This window comes from Podospora pseudoanserina, chromosome 2 (assembly GCF_035222485.1).
Source record: "Podospora pseudoanserina strain CBS 124.78 chromosome 2, whole genome shotgun sequence".
Lineage (NCBI taxonomy): Eukaryota > Fungi > Ascomycota > Sordariomycetes > Sordariales > Podosporaceae > Podospora > Podospora pseudoanserina.
Genome location: NC_085921.1, coordinates 2,759,722 through 2,779,868, shown reverse-complemented (window position 1 = coordinate 2,779,868; position 20,147 = coordinate 2,759,722). Strand labels below are relative to the sequence as shown.

General features: G+C 53.2%; 6 protein-coding genes across 6 annotated transcripts; 5 read left to right on the top strand and 1 right to left on the bottom strand.

Moving 5' to 3' along the window:
• The first annotated feature begins 106 nt into the window (after positions 1–106).
• Positions 107–1,624, top strand: SLX1 (Slx4p interacting protein). The gene is made up of 2 exons (XM_062944406.1): positions 107–576; positions 636–1,624. The coding sequence occupies exons 1-2, from the start codon at positions 341–343 to the stop codon at positions 1,054–1,056; spliced, it is 657 nt and encodes a 218-aa protein (XP_062803227.1). The 5' UTR covers positions 107–340; the 3' UTR covers positions 1,057–1,624.
• A 1,245-nt stretch (positions 1,625–2,869) lies between these two features.
• On the top strand, positions 2,870–3,396 carry QC764_0038010 (uncharacterized protein; the record flags this gene model as incomplete). Its single annotated transcript, XM_062940256.1, has 2 exons — positions 2,870–3,191; positions 3,356–3,396. 2 exons carry the CDS (start codon positions 2,870–2,872, stop codon positions 3,394–3,396), a joined length of 363 nt encoding a protein of 120 aa, XP_062803226.1.
• A 132-nt stretch (positions 3,397–3,528) lies between these two features.
• QC764_206940 (uncharacterized protein) lies at positions 3,529–9,285 on the top strand (the record flags this gene model as incomplete). The annotated part of the gene is made up of 5 exons (XM_062944405.1): positions 3,529–3,966; positions 4,093–4,141; positions 4,211–5,020; positions 5,246–5,332; positions 5,405–9,285. 5 exons carry the CDS (start codon positions 3,529–3,531, stop codon positions 9,283–9,285), a joined length of 5,265 nt encoding a protein of 1,754 aa, XP_062803225.1.
• Positions 9,286–10,166: 881 nt separating this feature from the next.
• QC764_206930 (uncharacterized protein) lies at positions 10,167–11,923 on the top strand (the record flags this gene model as incomplete). Its single annotated transcript, XM_062944404.1, has 3 exons — positions 10,167–10,597; positions 10,672–10,841; positions 10,917–11,923. 3 exons carry the CDS (start codon positions 10,167–10,169, stop codon positions 11,921–11,923), a joined length of 1,608 nt encoding a protein of 535 aa, XP_062803224.1.
• A 316-nt stretch (positions 11,924–12,239) lies between these two features.
• QC764_206920 (uncharacterized protein) lies at positions 12,240–13,441 on the bottom strand. The gene is made up of 2 exons (XM_062944403.1): positions 12,559–13,441; positions 12,240–12,486 (listed from the first exon to the last, which is right to left on the bottom strand). Exons 1-2 carry the CDS (start codon positions 13,382–13,384, stop codon positions 12,368–12,370), a joined length of 945 nt encoding a protein of 314 aa, XP_062803223.1. The 5' UTR covers positions 13,385–13,441; the 3' UTR covers positions 12,240–12,367.
• Positions 13,442–17,126: 3,685 nt separating this feature from the next.
• Positions 17,127–20,113, top strand: QC764_206910 (uncharacterized protein). The gene is made up of 4 exons (XM_062944402.1): positions 17,127–18,445; positions 18,533–18,811; positions 18,864–19,077; positions 19,133–20,113. The coding sequence occupies exons 1-4, from the start codon at positions 18,026–18,028 to the stop codon at positions 19,867–19,869; spliced, it is 1,650 nt and encodes a 549-aa protein (XP_062803222.1). The 5' UTR covers positions 17,127–18,025; the 3' UTR covers positions 19,870–20,113.
• The last annotated feature ends 34 nt before the right edge of the window (positions 20,114–20,147 follow it).

The following is a 20,147-nucleotide window of genomic DNA, read 5'->3' as shown; positions in this document are numbered from 1 at the left end:
GATATTCCGGGGAACTGGATCCCTGTCAGTTTGAGACCCACTTCGGAGGGGCAAAACGGCCCTGTACGGAGCGACGTCACCCCAGGGACCGACGTCTGCCGGTGACCAAAGGTAAACAAAGGAATTCGAGATTGCGCTTCTCGAACAATTCCATCAACGACAATCTGTGATTTCTGCATCCCGTCTTATTATTATTATCCAGGGTTGGGAACTCTTAAGCCTGTTGATAAAATTTTCGCATTCCTTTCTTACGCCTGCCCGGCGAGATTGAGTTTGGCGCAAAACACATCCTTACCACCAGAATGCACTGATACCGCGCGGCATCATCAAGCCATCAAAAATGACCCCTCAACCCAGACCGATCCCCGCCCTCTACTGCGTCTACATCCTCCGCTCCACCGTCCGCCACTCCTCCCTCTACATCGGCTCAACACCCAACCCACCCCGCCGCCTGAGCCAGCACAACGGGGTCGTCAAAGGCGGAGCAGTGCGCACATCACGAAACTCCCTCCGGCCATGGGAGATGGTCGCTTTGGTCTCTGGTTTTGCCAGCTCAACTGCCGCTTTGAAGTTTGAGTAAGCTTTCCCCACGTAATCCCTTGGGTAAAGATACTGATTTTTTTTTTGTATTGTAGATGGGCTCTAACAAACCCACACACATCATTGCACATACCCTCTGAATCTCGTCTTGCGTTTTCTACCCAGCGGAAGAGGAATGGGCAGCCGAAGAGACCGCCGAAGAGTTTGAGTTCGATTCTGTCAAACTTGCACTTGTTGTTGTCGGTGCCGAGTTTTGCGAGGTGGCCGTTGAGGGTGCATTTTTTTAAGAGGGATGTGCATGCTGCGTGGGGGAGGTGGTGTGGGAAGGTGGAGAGGGAATTGAGGGGGAGTTTACCGGTTGTGACGGATTTTGGGGAGGATGAGGGGGCTGTGGTGGCGAGGGCGTCGGCTTCGGAACCGTTGGGTGTGGTAGGGGAGGGGTTGGATGGGGAGGGGGGGGGAGGAGGTGCCGACTTGGGGGATATATGGCTTGCCGTTGGATTATGCGCCGCTTAAGGAGTATGTGGCGAAGGGGCAGGATATCTTTGTGTTGGAGAGGCAGGGGAGTTGCGTGGTGTGCAAGGAGGAGATTGACCCTGAGGAGGGGGGACTACATGCTGTTTGCTCGAATGAGGGGTGTGAAGGGGTGGGACATTTGAGGTGTTGGGGGAGGTATTTGCTGAAAAGCGAGGAGGGAGGTGGAGAGGGGGCAATATTGCCGGTGGGAGGGAGGTGTCCGAGGTGTAAGGGTGAGGTACATTGGGGGACGATGATGAAGGAGTTGACGTTGAGGGTTAGGGGGCAGAAGGAGGTGGAAAATTTGCTGAAGGTGAAGAGAAAAAGGGCACCAAGGAAAAAGACGGCGAAGACGAAGGAAACTGGTGAAAAGGATGGTTGAAGAGGTCGGAGCATACAACTATTTACATGGCTGTTGGACATGGGGATGGCGTTTGGATGAGGGCAAGGCAGCACCTGGCAATGAAATGATACCCAGATCTTGTATATATGGCTTGGATTTACACGGATGAATTCTTCACTAGGAATTAACAGTTTGGCGTCGGCTAGCAATGGGTTTGAAGACGGGATGTTTTGATAAGAGGTTCATGCACTTGAGTTCACACAGAGCGGACGATTACATAAATCCGGTGGCACCTGATGGCCCCCGTCTCCCAAGCGTGTGCCACCCCCAGATGTCTTGGCACCTCTTGCTCGAACGTCAAGCCTTCGTTCATTGGCCAGCCATAGGATAGGATTGCTTTGGATCCGGCGCGATATCAGATCTCTGCCCACCTCTTCTTGTTTCTGTCCATCTTCATAAGACTGTCGCATTGCCGAGTACGGGACTGCTTCCAACAGCATGTCGACTTGCATACCCCGCCCTCTTCATCAGGGCTCGCGACCCTTCCGAGTCTAGTGTACCTGCACTGCTTTTGTGATTCTGCAGCATTTTGCTCGTTTTTATCAGCGGTTACTAGCCCCTCCAGCTAACTGTTTTTGACTGCCAAATATTGGGGGGCATAATGTATGATTCATGTGCCCACTTCAGCCATTGAAATGCTGACCACCTACCTACCACATGCGATCATGACTGTCAGTACCGTGGTGGCACACAAACTGTGGGTTGGATGCTGGAGAGAGCTCGGATATCAGTATTTTTTTCTCTGCGTCAGCTCAGACCGATATTTCAGGAGTTGCCGCCTTCCTGGTGTGATTTTATCCCATGTTGGAGACTGGTCTGTACGACCTTACCTGACCCTACCAGATTGTGCCGGCATGCATCGCAGCCACACTGTGCCAGCCTTTCTTTGTGCGCGCCGCGCCTATCACTGCAGTTTAGGACCCCGGATTAGGATTTGTAAAGCATATCAAGCTTGGAAATATGACAGCTGATCTCTTACTTCTTGTACGAGGAGATGCGATTCAATTTTTGCAGGTCATTCAAATTGTGGCTTTTGTCAAAGTGGGACATGCAGCTTGGTGGGATGTTTGATCCTCCCGTTTTTTGGTGGAGCTGCAAGATGAGAACTGAGATCATTTTGAGATTTCGATGCCTCAGCCTCAACCTCACCTGGGTGCACTGGCTGTAGGGCATGAGAATTGCGTAGGGTGATGATTCCAGAAGAGCGTGCCACATGCAGATTCTTTTCTCGAGGCACGTATTCCGTAGATAGTTATGCATAGAGTCGAAGTGAGGCCCAGGATGACCAGTTGTGGGAAGGGACCCACTTGAAGGTTTGCGCCTGGACGCCTCCCCAGCCAAAATCGTCCCGACAGCTGCCGCCCTACCTCGCCTTTTTGGAACGTCTCCCGTCCGCCGTCGTCCCCATCCATGCCCCATGTTCCCTCCACCACCCGCTTGTCCCCCGTCTCCGCCAGCTCTTTCCTTCCTCACATCACAGCCGGCTATCTTCAATATCCCTTCACCTCGTTGCCGCCTCCGCGTGTCGGCCCCAATTCCTCACCACAACCTGGAAACTCTCCGATTTTCACACGACCTCTCATTTCTTCCCGGCGCACGCTGCTCAAGCTCCCAGCACCTGTTGCGAAATACCTGGAAACAGATCATAGCCTCCACTGCTGGGCGAGAGTCGCTGGCATGATTGCAGCTGTTGCACGCAATTTTGAACCGACAAAACAGAGCAACAGCGCGTGTAGTTCTTACCATAACTTCACTTCCAGCGCCCCATGGTACGTGAGAGAAAGTTAATATAATCGAGCTGGCCTTCAAAAGCTTCGGGCCTTCCCTGCTCAAGCCATCCTCTCTTGCCTTGCAAGTCGGCGCGTGATGGTTTAACCTTTCGTCGCAACTCTCCAGATCCACGCCATACGATGCGTCGAAGCTACGACTCTGTTTGACTCACCAGTTCTAATACACAATCCCACCACCATTAAATATACTTTCCCATCCTTTCGCTCGATACAGCCCTCCGGCCTCGTTGGCATTTACACGCTCCACGACGGCGAATATCGAAGCAACCGACAGCGAGCATGGTATCGGTCCCCTCCGCCAGCGTGTCGAACGGATCCATCACCACGATCAGCACCAATGCACATGCCAAAGATTCTCCCGCCATGACCATGCCTTCAGCTTCCATCGCAAACGGGGCCAAGTCAAAAGCGGCGCAGGTCAACGGGAATGGCTATCACCCGCCAAAACCTCAAGTGCCGCTGAGCTCCATGAAGAGCGCGCCTCTCGACCTGTCGTCAGTTGAGCGCCGCGGGCAACCTACCATGTGCAAGGAGCCCCTCAAGAAGAAGAACAGGCCACACGGGCTGCAGGAAGCGCCGACGTACCAGCCAACGGAGGAGGAATGGAAAGAACCTTTCGAGTACATTAGGAAAATCTCAAAAGAGGCGAGAGAATACGGTCTCTGCAAAATCATTCCGCCAGACTCTTGGAACCCCGAATTCGCCATCAATACAGAGGTGGGTGACCTTGTGAAGCGGTATCGCGATTTTTTGCTGGTTCGTGCCAGTTTTAGATCCTGCCTGCCACAACTTCGCCAGATAGCTTTTCCTCTGTAAACCCGCTAACACGACTACCTCACTCAGAAATTTCATTTTCGAACGCGGAAACAGGAGCTCAATTCTGTTGAAGGCAGTAAGGCTCCCCATCTCAAGCTAAATCCCCCTTCTTCATTGGAGCGTCATACTGAGGGTGACTCGTCAGGCACTCGTGCGAATCTCACCTACCTGGACGCGCTCCAGAAATTCCACAAACAACAAGGTAACACGAACTTGACGAGATGGCCGTACGTCGACAAGAAACCACTGGACCTGTACCGGCTCAAAAAAGCCGTCGAGGCCCGCGGTGGGTTCGAGAAGGTGTGCAAGCTGAAGAAGTGGGCAGAGATTGGTCGTGACCTGGGGTACAGTGGCAAAATAATGTCGTCTCTGTCCACCTCACTCAAGAACTCGTATCAGAAGTGGCTCTGCCCCTATGAGGAATACTTACGGACCGCCAAACCTGGCGTCTACCAGCAGCTAGAGCTGGAGTATGGCGGCCCTCTAACTCCCAGCCCAGCCCAGAGCCCGATGAAGCGGTCAAATGTCAACACGCCCTTAAGTCTCCGTGCCGAGTCGCCGGCCAGACATGCGACAGACGCGCTACAGGCGACCATGAATGGCCACAAGGAGACTGACCAAGACGTCCAAATGTCCGACATGCCCGCAGCTAGCACACCACAGGTCTCATCAGGCTTCACGGCGACCAACTCGGGAGGCTTCACTGCCGTCAATTCCGGCTTTACGAGTATCAACCGACCCCAAAACGTGGCTTCGGAGAACAAGAGTCTCTCCACACCAAAACAGTACAGCACGCCGCTCGCGTCCTCAAAAAACACACCAGAATACCGACCTTCATCCCTTGGCCCTGCCGGACTCAAGCGACAACTTAGTTGCGACGATGTGGAGAAGGACTCGCCCTGTGACAAGGACGATGTTGATGGCAGCCGAAGAAGCAGCAAACGGCTGAAGAAGGGTAAGTCATCTTTGATATTCAGCCTCACCCTTTTGCTTTTGAACAACCCCGAGAACTTTGACGCTGGCCGCTCGCCAGACATGGTCGCTTAAAGGCAGTCGAGGGGTTACCCAGCCCATATGCAGTCGTCCGCCATCGTATCTCATTCGCTCCGTTCTTTTCTCGCCGCCCCACTCGGAAGCTGTTCGCGGTGACTGGTCCGTGCTAACCTCGAATGACTCGCAGGTAATGTTCCCACTGTAGCGGGTTCGCACATGTCACTCTTTCGTCCATCGGCTCCTAGGATACCCCGAGATGAGGCTCTGGGCTCGGGTGAGGTATGTCAAGCACCGCGTAACCCCTTGTTTCGATGTCGACACAAGGCACTGACTCCTTCTTAGCGATGCGAGACCTGCGGCAAAGGTCACGAGACTGATGGCTTCCTGCTCGTTTGCGAGTCCTGCGAGCATGCTTACCATGGCACTTGCCTTGACCCGCCAGTTAAAGTCAAGCCGGAGACAGAATGGAACTGCCCCCGCTGTCTTGTTGGCGACGGCCAGTTTGGCTTCGAGGAAGGTGGACTATACTCGCTAAAACAGTTCCAAGAGAAGGCGGCCAACTTTAAGCAAGGTTACTTCGAGAAGAAGATGCCCTTTGACCCTGTCCTCAACTGCCATCGACCAGTTACCGAAGATGACGTCGAACAGGAGTTCTGGCGCCTAGTTGCCGACTTGGAGGAGACGGTGGAAGTCGAATATGGTGCTGATATCCATTGCACAACCCACGGCTCTGGATTTCCGACCATCGAGAAGAACCCCACCGACCCCTATTCGACCGATCCCTGGAACCTGAACCTTTTACCCCTGCATCCAGAAAGTCTCTTCCGCCATATCAAGTCTGACATCTCCGGCATGACAGTTCCGTGGGTTTACGTCGGCATGATTTTCTCCACTTTCTGTTGGCATAACGAGGACCATTACGCGTATTCGGCCAACTATCAACACTTCGGAGCCACCAAGACTTGGTACGGGATCCCCGGAGATGATGCCGAGAAGTTTGAGAATGCAATGAGGGAGGCCGTCCCGGAGCTTTTCGAGACGCAGCCAGACCTTCTGTTCCAGCTTGTTACTCTTTTGACCCCGGATCAGCTGAAGAAGGCCGGTGTTCGAGTCTATGCGCTTGATCAACGCGCAGGACAGCTCGTCATCACCTTCCCGCAAGCCTACCACGCCGGCTTCAACCATGGATTCAACTTCAATGAGGCCGTGAACTTTGCTCCCAGCGACTGGGAGCCCTATGGGCTAGCAGGTGTCGAAAGGTTGCAGGCCTTCCGTCGGCAACCGTGTTTCTCGCATGATGAGCTCCTGTGGACCGCGGCGGAAGGTATCACCAACGGGGGACTGACGATCCAGACCGCCAAGTGGCTGGCTCCTGCGTTGGCTAGAATACACGAACGGGAACTCGACCAAAGACAGGTATTCACAGGCAAGCATGAGTTCATCGCCAAACGGCTCGAATCAAAGCACCCGGTTGAGCATCATCGCTGTGTCTTCAACGGAGAGAACGACCCCGAATGCCCGCTCGTCTTCAAGATCGAGGACGTTGATGTTCCCGAGGAAGAGTCCTCGTGCTTTTATTGCAAGGCTTTCACGTACTTGTCGAGATTTGTTTGCCAGAAAACCGGCAAGGTTTTATGTCTCCTGCATGCTGGCAGCCACCCATGTTGCGATTACAGCGACTCTGAGCGCTACCTCGGCAAGGACCACGTCTTGTACTACCGCAAGACGGACGAACTCATGGCCGCGACGTACAAGAAGGTGGCTGACCGCGCCAATGTCCCAGAAGCATGGGAGGAGAAGTACGAGAAACTCCTGGACGAGGAAGCCAAACCTTCTTTGAAGTCTCTGCGGGCTGTGCTCAGCGAAGGTGAGAAGATCCCATACGAACTGCCTTCACTCCCAACCCTCCGAGCCTTTGTTGAGCGGTGCAATACTTGGGTTGAGGAGGCAACCAACTACACAGTTCGGAAGCAACAGAACCGGCGCAAGAATGAGAAGGCCTGGCAAATCGGGACAAGGAAGTCAATCGGCAGTTCTTACCAGGACTCGAAAGAGCGAGAGATGCGCAATGTCGCCAACATCTACCGTCTCCTAGACGAGGCTGAAAGGATTGGCTTCGACTGTCCGGAGATACTCCAATTGCAAGAACGCGCTGATGCGATCAAGACTTTCCAGCATGACGCGGTCCGTCTCCTCGAGTTTACCACAGACCATGATATTGAGCGGGTCGAGAAACTTCTTGAAGAGGGGCAGAGCTTCAACGTGGACATTCCCGAGGTGGAGAAGCTGTCGCGTCTTTTGGAGCGAGAGCAATGGAATGCTAGAGCCCGGGATAGCATTGGAACCAGCATGACACTGAACGATGTTCGTCTTCTTCTTGAGGAAGGTCAACGCCTTGAAATCCCGCCATATAACGACCAACTGAACCACTTTTCGGAGAAGCTTGCTGCCGGTCACCTGTGGGAGAAGACGGCACAGGACCTCATCAACGCCGAGGTGGTTCACTATCCCCAACTGCAAGCCCTTGCGGATCAAGTCCGTGAAAACGCCTTGCCCGTCACACCGGAGACCCTGGCTGCCGTGGAACAGAAGCTTCACAAGCAGCGCGAGGCTGCAAGACAGATAGAGGATCTGAACAGGCGCCTCAACAGCCCCGACTATCGACAACGGCCAAAGTATGGCGAGATGGCTGACGTGATGAAGAAGATAGAGGAACTTCAAGCCAAGCCATCTGGCATCCATGAGCTCGAGAAGGAACAAAAGCGGCACGAGGACTGGATGAGAAAAGGCAAGAAGCTGTTTGGGAAGACTAACGCTCCTTTACACATTCTCAAGTCGCACATGGAGTACGTTCTTGACCGTAACGTGGACTGTTTCGACTTTGTTCACGACAAGCCCCGTGTCCCCGCTGAGCCCCAATCGAGAGAGCCAAGTCCGTCAGAAAGGGAGAAGACAAATCGGTGGGACGATCCCAAATTCCGGGAGGTCTTTTGCATCTGCCGCCGTACCGAGGCTGGCATGATGATTGAATGCGAGCTTTGCCATGAATGGTATCACGGCAAGTGTCTCAAGATCGCGCGTGGCAAGGTCAAGGAAGATGACAAGTACACTTGTCCAATTTGCGACTGGCGTGTCAAGATTCCACGCGATGCCGCTCGTCCCAAACTTGAAGATTTGGTTCAGTGGTATGAGGAGATTGTTAGCCTCCCATTCCGGCCAGACGAGGAAGAGGTCTTGAAGAAGATCATCGACAACGCCCAGAACTTCCGCAACCACATCGCTGGCTTTTGCAGCCCCGTGGTCTCGACAGCGTCCGAGGCAGAGACACAGCGCTTTTACCTACGCAAGATTGAGGGTGCCGAGATCCTCCTGGCGTACGAGACCAACTTCTTCCGACAAGAACTTCACAAGTGGTGCCCTGTTGCCCCGGAGCCTCCCCCGGTACTTGAGTCTTCTAAGAGCACACGCAAGCCCAGGCCAACCAAACTGATGAAGCTTCTCCTTCAATACGGAGTGGATGATGCAGACGATTTACCCGAGAGCGTGAAAGGCAAGGCCAACAGCCTCAAGCGCAAGGCCCAGAATGCCGAAGCTGCTGCGGCTGCTGCCGCCGGCGGAGGTGCTTTGGCCGCAAGTCCCAGTTACAGAGCGCCAGGCCACCCATTATATTCTCGCAACTCGTCCGCTCAACCGTCAACCCCTGGTCTCTCGATGCCGCCCAACCACCATCCTTCATCATCCCACAGCGCCGGCCTGGACTCGTCCTCTCATCCGAATCACTCTTCCTACTTTCTCCCAACAGGGCCCCACCTCCTGTTGAGCGACAGCTCTACGCAGCACTTTGAGCAGCGTCTGATCGAGGGCAAGGTCGATGACCGGGAACTGAACGAGCATCTCTCCACCGATGAGGGGAGAACGAGGATTATGGAGATCTTGTCTCGGACCGAGACCGGCAAGCAACGTGCCAAGGACCTGTTTGGTCCCAAAATCTGGGGTCCTACGGCTGCTGCCAACGCTGGCTCGTCAGGTCCTCGGGATAACGATCCCCTTGGCATCGGTATGGGAGGAGACGGCGATGGGGACGACAGCATGTTTGTTGATCTGGTCAATGAGGATGACGACGAGGATAAGAAAGCCGCCGTCGATCATGCCCACCATGATGCGGATATTCACATGGAAGACGACCATGGAGGCGAAGCTGCTTCACTCATAGAACTGGGGCAGTAGTGATCACCTAGTTCGGTGACGAGATTCGTCTTGCTTCTATTTTCCTGCTTTCTTTGGCCAGCGGAGAATCATGTACACACCAAAAAGGCTGTAGGAGTTTACTTTTTGGGCGGTGCATTGGTGACCTTAGCGGAGCGGACTCAAATGGTGGCGTTGGTGGTGGTAGTGTTATTATATCTTGTCTTGTCCTTTTTACATTGTTCCCATCGGCTTTTATCTTGCTTTCGACTTGGTCTGCTCGGCTTGGAGCAAGCCTATTTTGCTTTTGCGGCTGATTTTTATGTACATATGTACTTGTACAACATTACATGACTACCCTGGAGTGGGAAAAGGTGGGTGGCTTATACGTATGGAGGGAGCTAGATCTGGGCTTTAGCTATGGTAGTTGTAAGGGGAGTTGTTGGGATGCGGGCGATGCAATATACATAGATGATGGGGCGATGGGTAATGGGATCTTTAATTCATGTTGCTGTTGTGATTGCAGTGGTTTCCGTGTTTTCCTCGTCGACTGGATCGGTCACCCCTGGGAGATGGGCCATGTTCAACAAACGAGTAGATATTAAACTCGCCACCTTCACAGAGCCTCCTTTGGGCCCCCAAACCCAACGTAGGTTTCCAGATACGGCCTGTACGTCGGAATAAATTGCTAATACAAATGGCAGATAATTCTCGTGCATTATTCTTTGCCACCGGCCACCAGACTGTGAGACAAGCTGGCGGGCGCCTACTGAGCCTCGTATCCCCCCCTTTCTCCCGTGCAAAAAAAACTGTAATAAGTAAGGTCCATCAACGCCCCAAACCCCCAAAAAACTCAGACTTTTGTACAGCCTACTTCATTCACTAGCTGGAACCAAGAGCACAGAAACAAAAAGAAGACCCAAATGGATCCGCGGAAACACGACCCTTTGCACACGATTGAGGAGACAAACCCAGAAAGTCGCCGCAATCGCCATGACATGTACCACCACCACAGCATCAAGAAATCGATATGGGCAAAGCTCTCTCAGACGTGGATCTTCGAGTTCCTCGGGTTCCTGGCCTCTCTCTTATGTATAGGGGCCACTGCCACCCTTCTTCGTTGGTACGATAACCAGCTGGCGCCCGACTGGCCGGTCACGCTCAACTTCGTGCTATCACTCCTCGGAAATGTGGGTTTTGCTGGAACCATCTTCGGCGTCCAGGCGACCATTGCACAGCTCAAGTGGATATGGTTTGCGAAGCGACCGCGGCCTTTAGCAGATCTCGTCGGTTTCCAGAAGGCGAGAGGAGGTGTGATAGGGGTTGCCCAACTTCTCTGGACTGCGGGCGCTGAGTAGGTTACCCCCTTGATGATGACAAGCTCAACACCTTGCCACTGATACCCAGATGCTGATATCAACGGAAAAGATTCGTCGTTATCACTGCGTCGCTAGCTCTCTTGTTCGGAATGTTCTGGGGTCCTTTCACACAGAATCTCGTTCGGTATGAGGCGGGCGATATCGCGGCGGACGGCGCGGTCGCCCTGCTCAGTCGTAGCATCTTCTATGACGCCCACGGCTTGCGCCGCGACTATTCAAGTAAGTTCTCGCCCGGAGGCACATCGTGGGTACGAGTAAAAGATACGGTGCTAATACCAGAGACAACATTTCCAGCAAACTACCCCGACCCAGCTCTGGAACTTAACATTATGCTGGCACTGACCTCAGGTCTGACCCAAGGCACAAACTCGCCTCAATTCCTTTGCAGCACAGGCAATTGCACTTGGCCCCCGACAGCTACTCTGGGCTTCTGTTCACGGTGTACCGATATTACGTCGAAGATCAATCTGACGTGCAAAGACGACGGTGGAGGACAAGGCATCCCGAAGGGGGTATACTGTAGCGCCGAGTTATTTGATGGCTCAGCCACTTTACGTCAAGTTGGCAACCTCACGACCGTCGAAGACTTTATGAACATCACCTTCGTTGGCGGCAAAGGTGGGCTGAGGTACCATGCCATCCGATTACTCCCTCCATACGTCCTCAGCAGTGCCTACCGGCCTTCTCTCGACTTCTCGAACTTCAGTGCCACCGAGTGCTCGCTGCAACAGTGTGTGTTGAGCTTCGAGACGTCTGTCCAAAACGGTGTCTATACGGAGACCTTGCTAGACACATTCACGGAGCCACCCCTCAATGGCAAACACTGGTTAGCCCACCAGCTGCGGCCGCCATGGGGTCTCGAGCGCGGCATTGATCCCGCTGCTAACTTATCTTTCGGCTTGAGTGAGTCCTTACAGCGAGACTGGGCATGGCCTGATCCCCATTTTCTGGTAACCGACGTCATTCCCGGCTCTGCTACAACCAGCGACGGCCACACAGCCATTGAATTCTGTTCTGGATTCGCGAACGGCTCCTGTAAGCAGTCCAAGATGATGAATTATATCTTCAACGCGAATTATACCGCCAATGGCACAGAAATTGGAGAAGCCTTTTTGGTCAAGGGCCAAGCAAGTACCGTCGTTACTTTCGTTAGAGTCCGATGGTATTGGATTGCTCTCCCTGCCGCAGTCTGGACCCTTGGCTTTGTGGCGTGGGTTGTGGCGGTCATACGGACGAAGTGTCTACAACTGCCGACTTGGCGAGAGGACCTACTGCCGCTTTTGTTTCCATATGACAGATAAGCTCAAGATTACTATCATTCTTCTCTTCGAGGCGGTAGGAACGGGGGAGGCTACCGGGACTCGGTGTCAAGCGGTGCAATCAGCGCGCGAGAGCAGGATGAGTTCTTCAGAGCTGACGAATACTCGAGTTGGTCCTACGAGACCGTGGCAGAGAACATTACTGTTCAACTCCGGAAGCCCTCGCTGGAAGGTGACGTTGATGAAGCGGCTGCAATGCGTTTGATCCGGGTGTGAGAGCAGACCCCCTCCTCCTTTGCATCGGTCTCGCTCCCTCCGCCTCGCTCCCCTCAACGGGAAGAACCAAGCAAAACTGGTCGAGGTCATGAATTTTAGTTGACTACCTGTGCTATGAAACGACCAAACGAGAGCAATAACAAGAGTCAAGATAACATCAACAACAATAATCACCAAGCAGCCGCCACTGTGTCCGTTCGTTGTCACACATCACTTGAGAATCTCACTCATATTCAACCCAACAGCAGCCAAACTCCCATCAATAACCCGATGTCCCACCGCCGAATAACCCGGCACCAGCAGCTCCCCAAACGGCTGCATCCAAGTATCTACCGCCAGGGAAGTCAGCACATTGTCCCACCCACTTACCGAAAAACAACAAGAAGGGAAGGCAAACTCACTATAAGTGCTCTCCGGCTTGTATTTACAATACCAAGCCACAAAAGCAAACACATTCCCCCTCCCCCCCTCCTCCAACGTCGGCCTGGGAAACTCCTGCAACACCCTCTCCCTCTCCTCAGCCGTCACCCCCTTCCTCTCTCCCCCGGGCCTCTCCCACGAGAATTCCAATTCATTACCCCAATATATCGCAAAAACATCCGCCTCTTTATACAACGCCAACCCGGGCTCGGCATGCAACGCAATCCCATCCCACACCCTCTGAACCCGCCACCCCGGCCATTTTTTCCCGTCGGGGTGTGAACGGATGAAATCTGCTGCTGCAATGGCAGAATCAACTTCGAAGCGCCGGTTGGGGGTGACGAAGGGGGCGGAGAGGGAGTGGTTGGTTGCCAGATCGTGGAGGATCAGGCCGAGGGCGTGGACTTCGAGGTCGATTTTGGAAGCGAGGGCGGGGTCGTGGGAGAGGTGGAGGAGGCCGAGGAGCCAGGAGCGCATGATGTGGTTGTAGGTTGAGTCGGAGCAGTAGCGTCGGGCGTAGGCTTGGGCGTCGCGGACGATGGGGGTGTCGATCATGGTTATGCCGGCTAGGGTGCGGTTGGGATAGGGGGGGCGTGGTGTTGTTGCGGTCGTGGAGATAGGGAAGGAAAGGAGCAGAAGAAAGGAGGAGGAGATGAGATTCTGGATGTGCATCGTGATGGGTGTTTTCAGGTGTGGACTTTTCGATTGAGTTGGGGAAGAAAGTGTCTTGGTTGGATGCTGGATACATGATCTTCCAGAATATCTTGCACGGAACTTCCTGGAGTATTTATCTTTGTAAATCATCATGATGATGATGAGTGTGTATCAGATTGAGCATAGAAAACTACAGTTACACAAAAAGGAGGTATAGAAAAGATGTAGTCGCACAAAAGCAAGTATGAGCAAGTTTGAGAGCTAAAGAGTGAAGCTCGCATCATAAAGCTGCGGGCGTGGAGGGAGTGCGAGATGATAAGTTCCGAGAGGGCAACGGAGCTTACTTGGACGTCGAGCACTGCGTCCATTGATGAGGAAACAACCAGATCTCGCATTCATGTTTACAAGGACAGAATTCTACCCTCAGAAGGCATCAGGCCAGACCGGACTTCTGTGGCCCGACGTGAATCGGATGTGATACAATCGGACTCGTCATCTGAGGTCATTTTGAGTGCTTTGACAACCAGGTCTTGATAACATTATTGGCGATGACATGTGGGAAAATGTGGAAAGCAAGTTGTCAAGGTTGGTATCGTGGGGCAAGATCGATGTCTTCCCACCAACGAACCCCCTAAAGCTCTCCATCAATCGAACTATCCTCTCATACCGGAGGCTATAGATGCCCAAAAGGCAAAGTAGTGCAGGAAAGGCATTTCGTATCGGCACCTTCAAGCGACACCGAACCCATGGCTTCATGATAGAGAGAACAACACTGTCTTTCTACTTCTCCACCCCTAGAAAGATCTCAAATCTTCTTGATAAAAGCACATACAACCATAAGCAGTAGAAAACTCGGGATCCCGTCCGCTCTCCCCTAGATAAGCTACTGACTGCCAGACTAGTACTCAGGTGGGTGACCACTGGGGAATCCCTGGTGTTGTATGTTTTGTGGTTCTCTACACATCCCACACCTTTTTGTGAGTTGGATGGTTCCTATGCTGCAGCACGCATGAGTTTATTTAACAATACTGATCTCAACGCGGATTTGCAAATATATTTTGGGGACATCAACAAGTCCTTGCCTTTTGACTTCACAATAGGAAAGAGCTGCAAGCATTTCTTTTAGCTCAACTCTCTAGCTCAACGTGGAAGTGGTACATCCACTGAGCCTCCGTATGTCACAACATAAGCAACACTGACAGGTAGTGAAAAGGCAACTACAGCCTTCTGGATTGTGATGATCACAAAGCCTGGGTGAAGAAGCAGTACGATTGTCCATCATCTCAGATCTGCTGGATCTTGATAAGGGATGCCGACCTTCCTGCTTCTGGCCCGCTGACTATTGAAAATGGGAGAAAAAAAGAAAGGTTGATGTTGTCCTTATCTTGTGTGATCTCGATGAAAGGAAATGAGCATCTAGAAATGTGGGGAACTACTCCTCATGAAGGTAAGCCTGAAGAATCTTGTCAAGGGCGATATCGTCGGAGAGACTTGATGCCTTCTTCTGTTCCAACAAATCGGCGTAGGGATTGAGACAATCAACGAAGTCCGTGAACTTCTCATCAAACAATCGAGCTCTACCCTCAGACCGGAGGCTATGGAGGCTACGGATGCCCAACAGGGAAGCGAGAGCGAAGACCCAAACTGATAATCTAGGTGGAGCAGCTGAGCCCTGCGTCATCAAACTAATAACAATGATGCCATTGGGTACCGGGGTGAGAAAAAAACGTGGTGCCTCGTCAAGTGCCGACGAGCAAAAAAAGAGGTTTCAGGGGACAGTGAAGCCGTTTGAACACAAACACTTGTTTGAACCTTCCTTTTTTGGGCAAAAACGGGCAAGCAAAGATGCCCTATCAAGGACACCAGTGTTGACATACGGCGCTAGAAAAAGCCCATTTGTTCGCGGACCGATTAGAAAGGACATCGTCGTTCGGGATTTCATAAAAAGAGGACCGTCAGAGGAAAGGGAGGCATCCACCACGACATCCACTGTCTAATGATTCCTCACAGCCTGCCGGAACGGTGCCGGGGCCCCGGCGACGGCGTCGGTCGGAACCACGTGTGGGAGATGCCGAGAGCCACGAGGCTTTGCACATCTTCGATGTGGAACCCAATCTCCGCACCAGGCACGCGCCAACGCCGGGAGCCTCGAGCGATATTTTGCACCTCGTGGCATTGGCGGGGATCTTGGAGGCCCGACAGTGTGTTAGCGAGGACCCGACAAACACTGGGCTGGCTTGGCGAGAGGCCTGTAATGGAAAATCTGGGCGGTTTAAAGAATTTTTGGTAGCTGGTCCTTGAGAAGAAGTGGAGGGGAGGATTGTGACTGTGACGGTGATGAGGTGGACGATGTGTCCGTTCCATCGAGAGGAGATTGGTAAGGAGTTATTCTAGCCGAGGCCGCTGGTGGTGATGAGACCACGAGAGCGTCTGAGTTGGGCAGTTGACATGATATCAATCTGTCGAAATCTAGAGGACGGTTGAGGGTGAGAGACACAACTTGTGTATATCGATGAGACTGAGACACTGGTTCCAAGGAAGTAACTGGCCATCAGTAGCAGTGGCAGTTGAGGTTGGTGATAGTGATCGGGTCCTGTGAGACCCTCGGCAGTTTGCTCGTGACTGTACGCTTTCTTGACAACCGAGGAACAAGAATGGCCCATTCCAATTTCTTTGGCCCCTCTTGGCTGGTCAGCGAAGTCTTCCTTGATTGTTCTTCAGTGGTTCTTCTGCGTCTAAGCTGAAAGGCCCAGGGCCAACGACAAGGAGCAACCAGACTGATGGGTCTGTTCTATTGTTCTCTTCGTTCGCCCGCTTGGTTGTGATTTTGGAGTTATGACAGAACTAGGTGATAGACGGCGCCAGCGGATGCTTTGTATTGAGTCGCCCCGGACTTGGTATTGATTATTAGTTATCTCGTACGGTGGTTGGCTGCGGACGGTATATGTATGTTGATGGAGCTGCCAGTTGACTGGAGGGTGAGGGTGAGGGTGGGGGATCTGCTTCTGGTCCAGCTCGAGAGCTGCGAAGCTGCAGCTCAGGCAACTTTCATGAAGCAGTGAAACCAGCAGGAGTCTAAGCCGGGGTTAGAAGTGATGTGCATGCATAGGTTTCGTCCATCAAGTACAATTGAGAGCTATCTCGATCCACGAAAAGAACCAAGACATGCTTGACGGGATTGCTCTCCGTCACGTCCGAACTGGCCAAATGAGATGTGGCTCAATATTGTCAATATTGTCCCGTTTCAGGAATTGGAAGCTGTGCCTCTCTGCCAGTTCTTGTTCTCTTGCAGGCAATCCTTTCAACCGGTGGGAGATGCAGCCAAAGCGGGAAGCTGACCGTTGACATGGTGACATTTGTGGGCGGGTTGACGCTGTGCTCGTCGCCGGTACCTTGCATTGGCAGCAGGGGGTCTGATCTTCCAGGGCCCGCAGGTGGCAGCGCCATTTTTCGGAGAGCCCAACAGGAAGACGTCCCGGGGATGGTGAGTGGGTGGGACAGGGGGATCGCCAAATTGACCAGCGCCGTGGATGCGGTGGGGGCACAAGCTGGTCTCGAACACGGTGAAATCATTCGCGCCGTCGCTAATCGCCAGCTAACGAAAGCTAGCGGTAGCACGGGTCGGGTAGCCATGGCGAGATGGCTGCTGGTGGTGGTAGTGATGGAGGGCTCGGACGAGGTGACAACCTGCAGGAACAACATGAGGCTTGTTGAGAGACATGATGCTGCTGTCACTTACTGCAGAATGTGCCTTTAAAGACCCGTCCCCTTGGGGCGAGCAGAACGCTCTGGTATTGCTGTTCTTCGCTGGTTTTTCCTTTTTCCGTTTTTTTTTTTTTTTTTAAAAAAAAAAAAAGGGTCGACTCGTCCCAAGCTACCCTGACTCGGCACCCTTGTCTCGTCAATTGCACGTCCCGGCAGCTGTTTTTTTCGATCAGCTCATCGCTCGTTCGATTGATGAAAAGTTCTTCTGCAGCATAGGCACCTTCTTTTGGCTGGGATTATTTGCAGCGAAATCCACATCTTTGGAGCCAGCAATCGTCGGCTGAGGTATCGGGTGCAGCAATATCCGGAAGCCAGGACCAAGAGGAATAAAAAGTCAGAATCACACTCTGGGCGGGTTCGGTACGGGTGATTTTCCCTTTCCTCCGTTGTTTGTTTTGAAGATTCCCCCTCCAATTTCCCGTGCAGTTGATGGTTTTTTGATGGGTGCAAACCCCTCACTCGCTATCGGCAACCCCACAAAATGGCTGCAGCACGGCGGGACGGGTCTCACATGGAGCCCACCGCACGGGCTCTGGCGCTGCAGGCGGCGGTCTCCCAGTCCCCTCGCAGGCTCTGAGCAACGGCCATCCATCACATGTTGGGGGGGAGCTCTGGGATGGGAAGGGTCCTGGCCGCAATGCCATGAAAGTGCCTAGAATTTACTGACCCTAGCTGCAGAAGGCTATTGAGGTCCGCAATCCGTGTTCCCCCCGGCGAACAACAAAACAACGCCCCTCCCCGACTCCTGCTTCTTCAGAACCCAGTTGCTGTCTCTCTCACCGATAGTCATCGACCTGAAGAGATTCTGCACTGCTGACGATTACGGCCCTCCGACCCAATCACAACCACCAACAGCTGTCAGTAGGTTGCTGCGTGTCTCTGCCCCACTGCGTCACGAGCACAGCACACAGCTTCCCCGAGCCCCTCCATCGAATCGCGAATCAGGTCGTTCAGCAGACCGCCCTGTCACTGGCCGATTGCGCGACCCAACCGACCACTTAGAGGACGGCTACGTAAACAACAAAAGAGATGGGCCTGTTTTCAAGAAGAGACAAGGCGCCGAAGGCGGCCGCCGACGATCAGCCAGCGCTGGCCAGCTCCCAGTCTAAAACCTCCCTCACCTCGGCTTCCTCGAGCATTGTCACCCCGATCAACACCAGCTCCCGCATCATCAACCGCACATCAGCTGGAACGACGAGCACCGCCGGCCCAGGAACCCCTTTGACCCCTTTTTCCCCAACAGGCATGAATCCCACACTTCCCAAAGTCGACATGCCGAGACCACCAGACCCCCAGCTCGACCCTGCCGGGTATCTTCGCAGCTTAAGCGCTGTGCGGGAGCGTTGCCAAATCTTGTGGTCCAAGGCCCTGAAGAACGACCTGCGACACTTTGATGTCGACATGCGCAAGTTTCCCGATGTGGTCTCCTTTGTAGCCAACATCATCAAGGTACGTTTTGGCTGTACTGGCTTGACGCCCGATGCGGGGTGGCTTTCTTACCATGTTGAACTTGAAGCTAACAGCAAGAAAACACAGAGAGATTACGATGCCCCTTTTACCACTATCCCACCACATGGCCGATACCAGCATTTTGGCGTTGGTGGCCGTGACAGAATTGCCCATCTTTTGGCGACTTGGCCCGAGGATATGGTGGACAACACGGAGAAATGCAAACGCATGATTGACCTTTTCCTCGTGAGCGTTCTGCTGGATGCAGGCGCTGGAACCAAGTGGAGCTACAAGAGCGTCGAGAATGGCCGGGTATACAGACGATCAGAGGGCATTGCTGTGGCGACCTTGGACATGTTCAAGACGGTATGTCGATTCCAAAGACGAAATCGCGGCGTTTTGCTAACTCATATCACAGGGCCTGTTCTCTGGCAGCCCAGCAAACAAGTACCAAGTGGATAAGGAGGGCCTCCGACAACTGACCGTCGAGAAGCTGGCTCAGGGACTTCAGTCGACGCCCGGCAACGAGATGGCTGGTCTTGAGGGCAGAGCCCAACTCCTCATTCGCCTGAGTGAGGCTCTTAACAACACGGAGTACTTTGGCGAGGATGGCCGGCCAGGCAACATGCTAGGTATGTTTTATGCGGTTGTTCCTGGACCCAAGTCGTGTGCTAACCATATGACCAGATCACATCCTCTCGCACCCGTCAACACAAGCATCTAGCGTGATTATTGTGCCTCTTACGGTGCTCTGGAACGTCTTGATGGATGGTTTGGCGCCAATTTGGCCGCCATCACGGACAGCTATCAATGGTGTTTCGCTCGGTGATGCTTGGCCATGCAGCTCTATGCCCCAACCGGCCCAATCTCCAACCAGCCCCACCTTTTCTCCTTTCCCCAACACCACGGGCCAGTCGAATGGCATTGCACCCTGGGAGAGCATCCTACCCTTCCACAAGCTCACCCAATGGCTTACGTACTCGCTCATGCAACCCATGCAGAGCATTATGAAGATTCAGTTTGCTGGTCAGGAGCTCCTGACTGGGTTGCCAGAGTACCGAAACGGTGGGCTATTTATCGACATGGGTGTTATGACACTCAAGCCTGAGGACCAAGAGCGGGGTCTGCAACACTACGCCGAATACTGCCAGCGCACAGGCACCAAGGCCGTCGAGGTTGCGCCCATGTTTGAGCCTAGCGATGATGTTATCGTCGAATGGAGGGGTGCCACAGTGGGCTTCCTCGATATGCTGGCTTTGGAGGTTAACCGAGTCTTGAAGGCGGAGTTGGCTGGCGGGGAGTTGAGTCTCGCACAAGTTCTGGAAGCTGGCAGCTGGAAGGGTGGCCGGGAGATTGCCGAAGTCAGCAGGCCAAACACCAAAGAGCCACCGATCTTGATTGACAGTGATGGGACAGTATTCTAGGAACATGGTGTCCGTGGCTGGAGGGGTCGGTCCTAAGGTGGCATTTGCTATTTTCTTCAGGTTGCTTCGGAGTCAGAGTCCCCGAGGCTATAAAAGTTCCTTCGTCTTAGAGGTTATCATCGCCTCGAATTTGTTCATTTATGTCGGCACGTGAAGCTCCAAGCTTCACTGTAGCATTGTTATGAGATATCCATGGTTGCTTGCCGTGCAAAAGAGTTCAGTCAAACCTTTCACCACTTGAATGCTTATTATGTTGGTGCAATTCCCTGTAATGAAGA

What these genes read in the sequence shown, in the direction of transcription:
- SLX1 (XM_062944406.1), top strand. Translation starts at nt 341, where the DNA reads ATGACCCCTCAACCCAGACCGATCCCCGCCCTCTACTGCGTCTACATC. An exon ending in ACTGCCGCTTTGAAGTTTGA is followed by an intron (nt 577 to 635) that starts GTAAGCTTTCCC and finishes TTTGTATTGTAG; the next exon opens with ATGGGCTCTAACAAACCCAC.
- QC764_206920 (XM_062944403.1), bottom strand. Translation starts at nt 13,384, where the DNA reads ATGATGATTTACAAAGATAAATACTCCAGGAAGTTCCGTGCAAGATAT. An exon ending in CAAGCCGGAGAGCACTTATA is followed by an intron (nt 12,487 to 12,558) that starts GTGAGTTTGCCT and finishes CCCTGGCGGTAG; the next exon opens with ATACTTGGATGCAGCCGTTT.
- QC764_206910 (XM_062944402.1), top strand. Translation starts at nt 18,026, where the DNA reads ATGGGCCTGTTTTCAAGAAGAGACAAGGCGCCGAAGGCGGCCGCCGAC. An exon ending in CCTTGGACATGTTCAAGACG is followed by an intron (nt 18,812 to 18,863) that starts GTATGTCGATTC and finishes CTCATATCACAG; the next exon opens with GGCCTGTTCTCTGGCAGCCC. An exon ending in CCGGCCAGGCAACATGCTAG is followed by an intron (nt 19,078 to 19,132) that starts GTATGTTTTATG and finishes CCATATGACCAG; the next exon opens with ATCACATCCTCTCGCACCCG.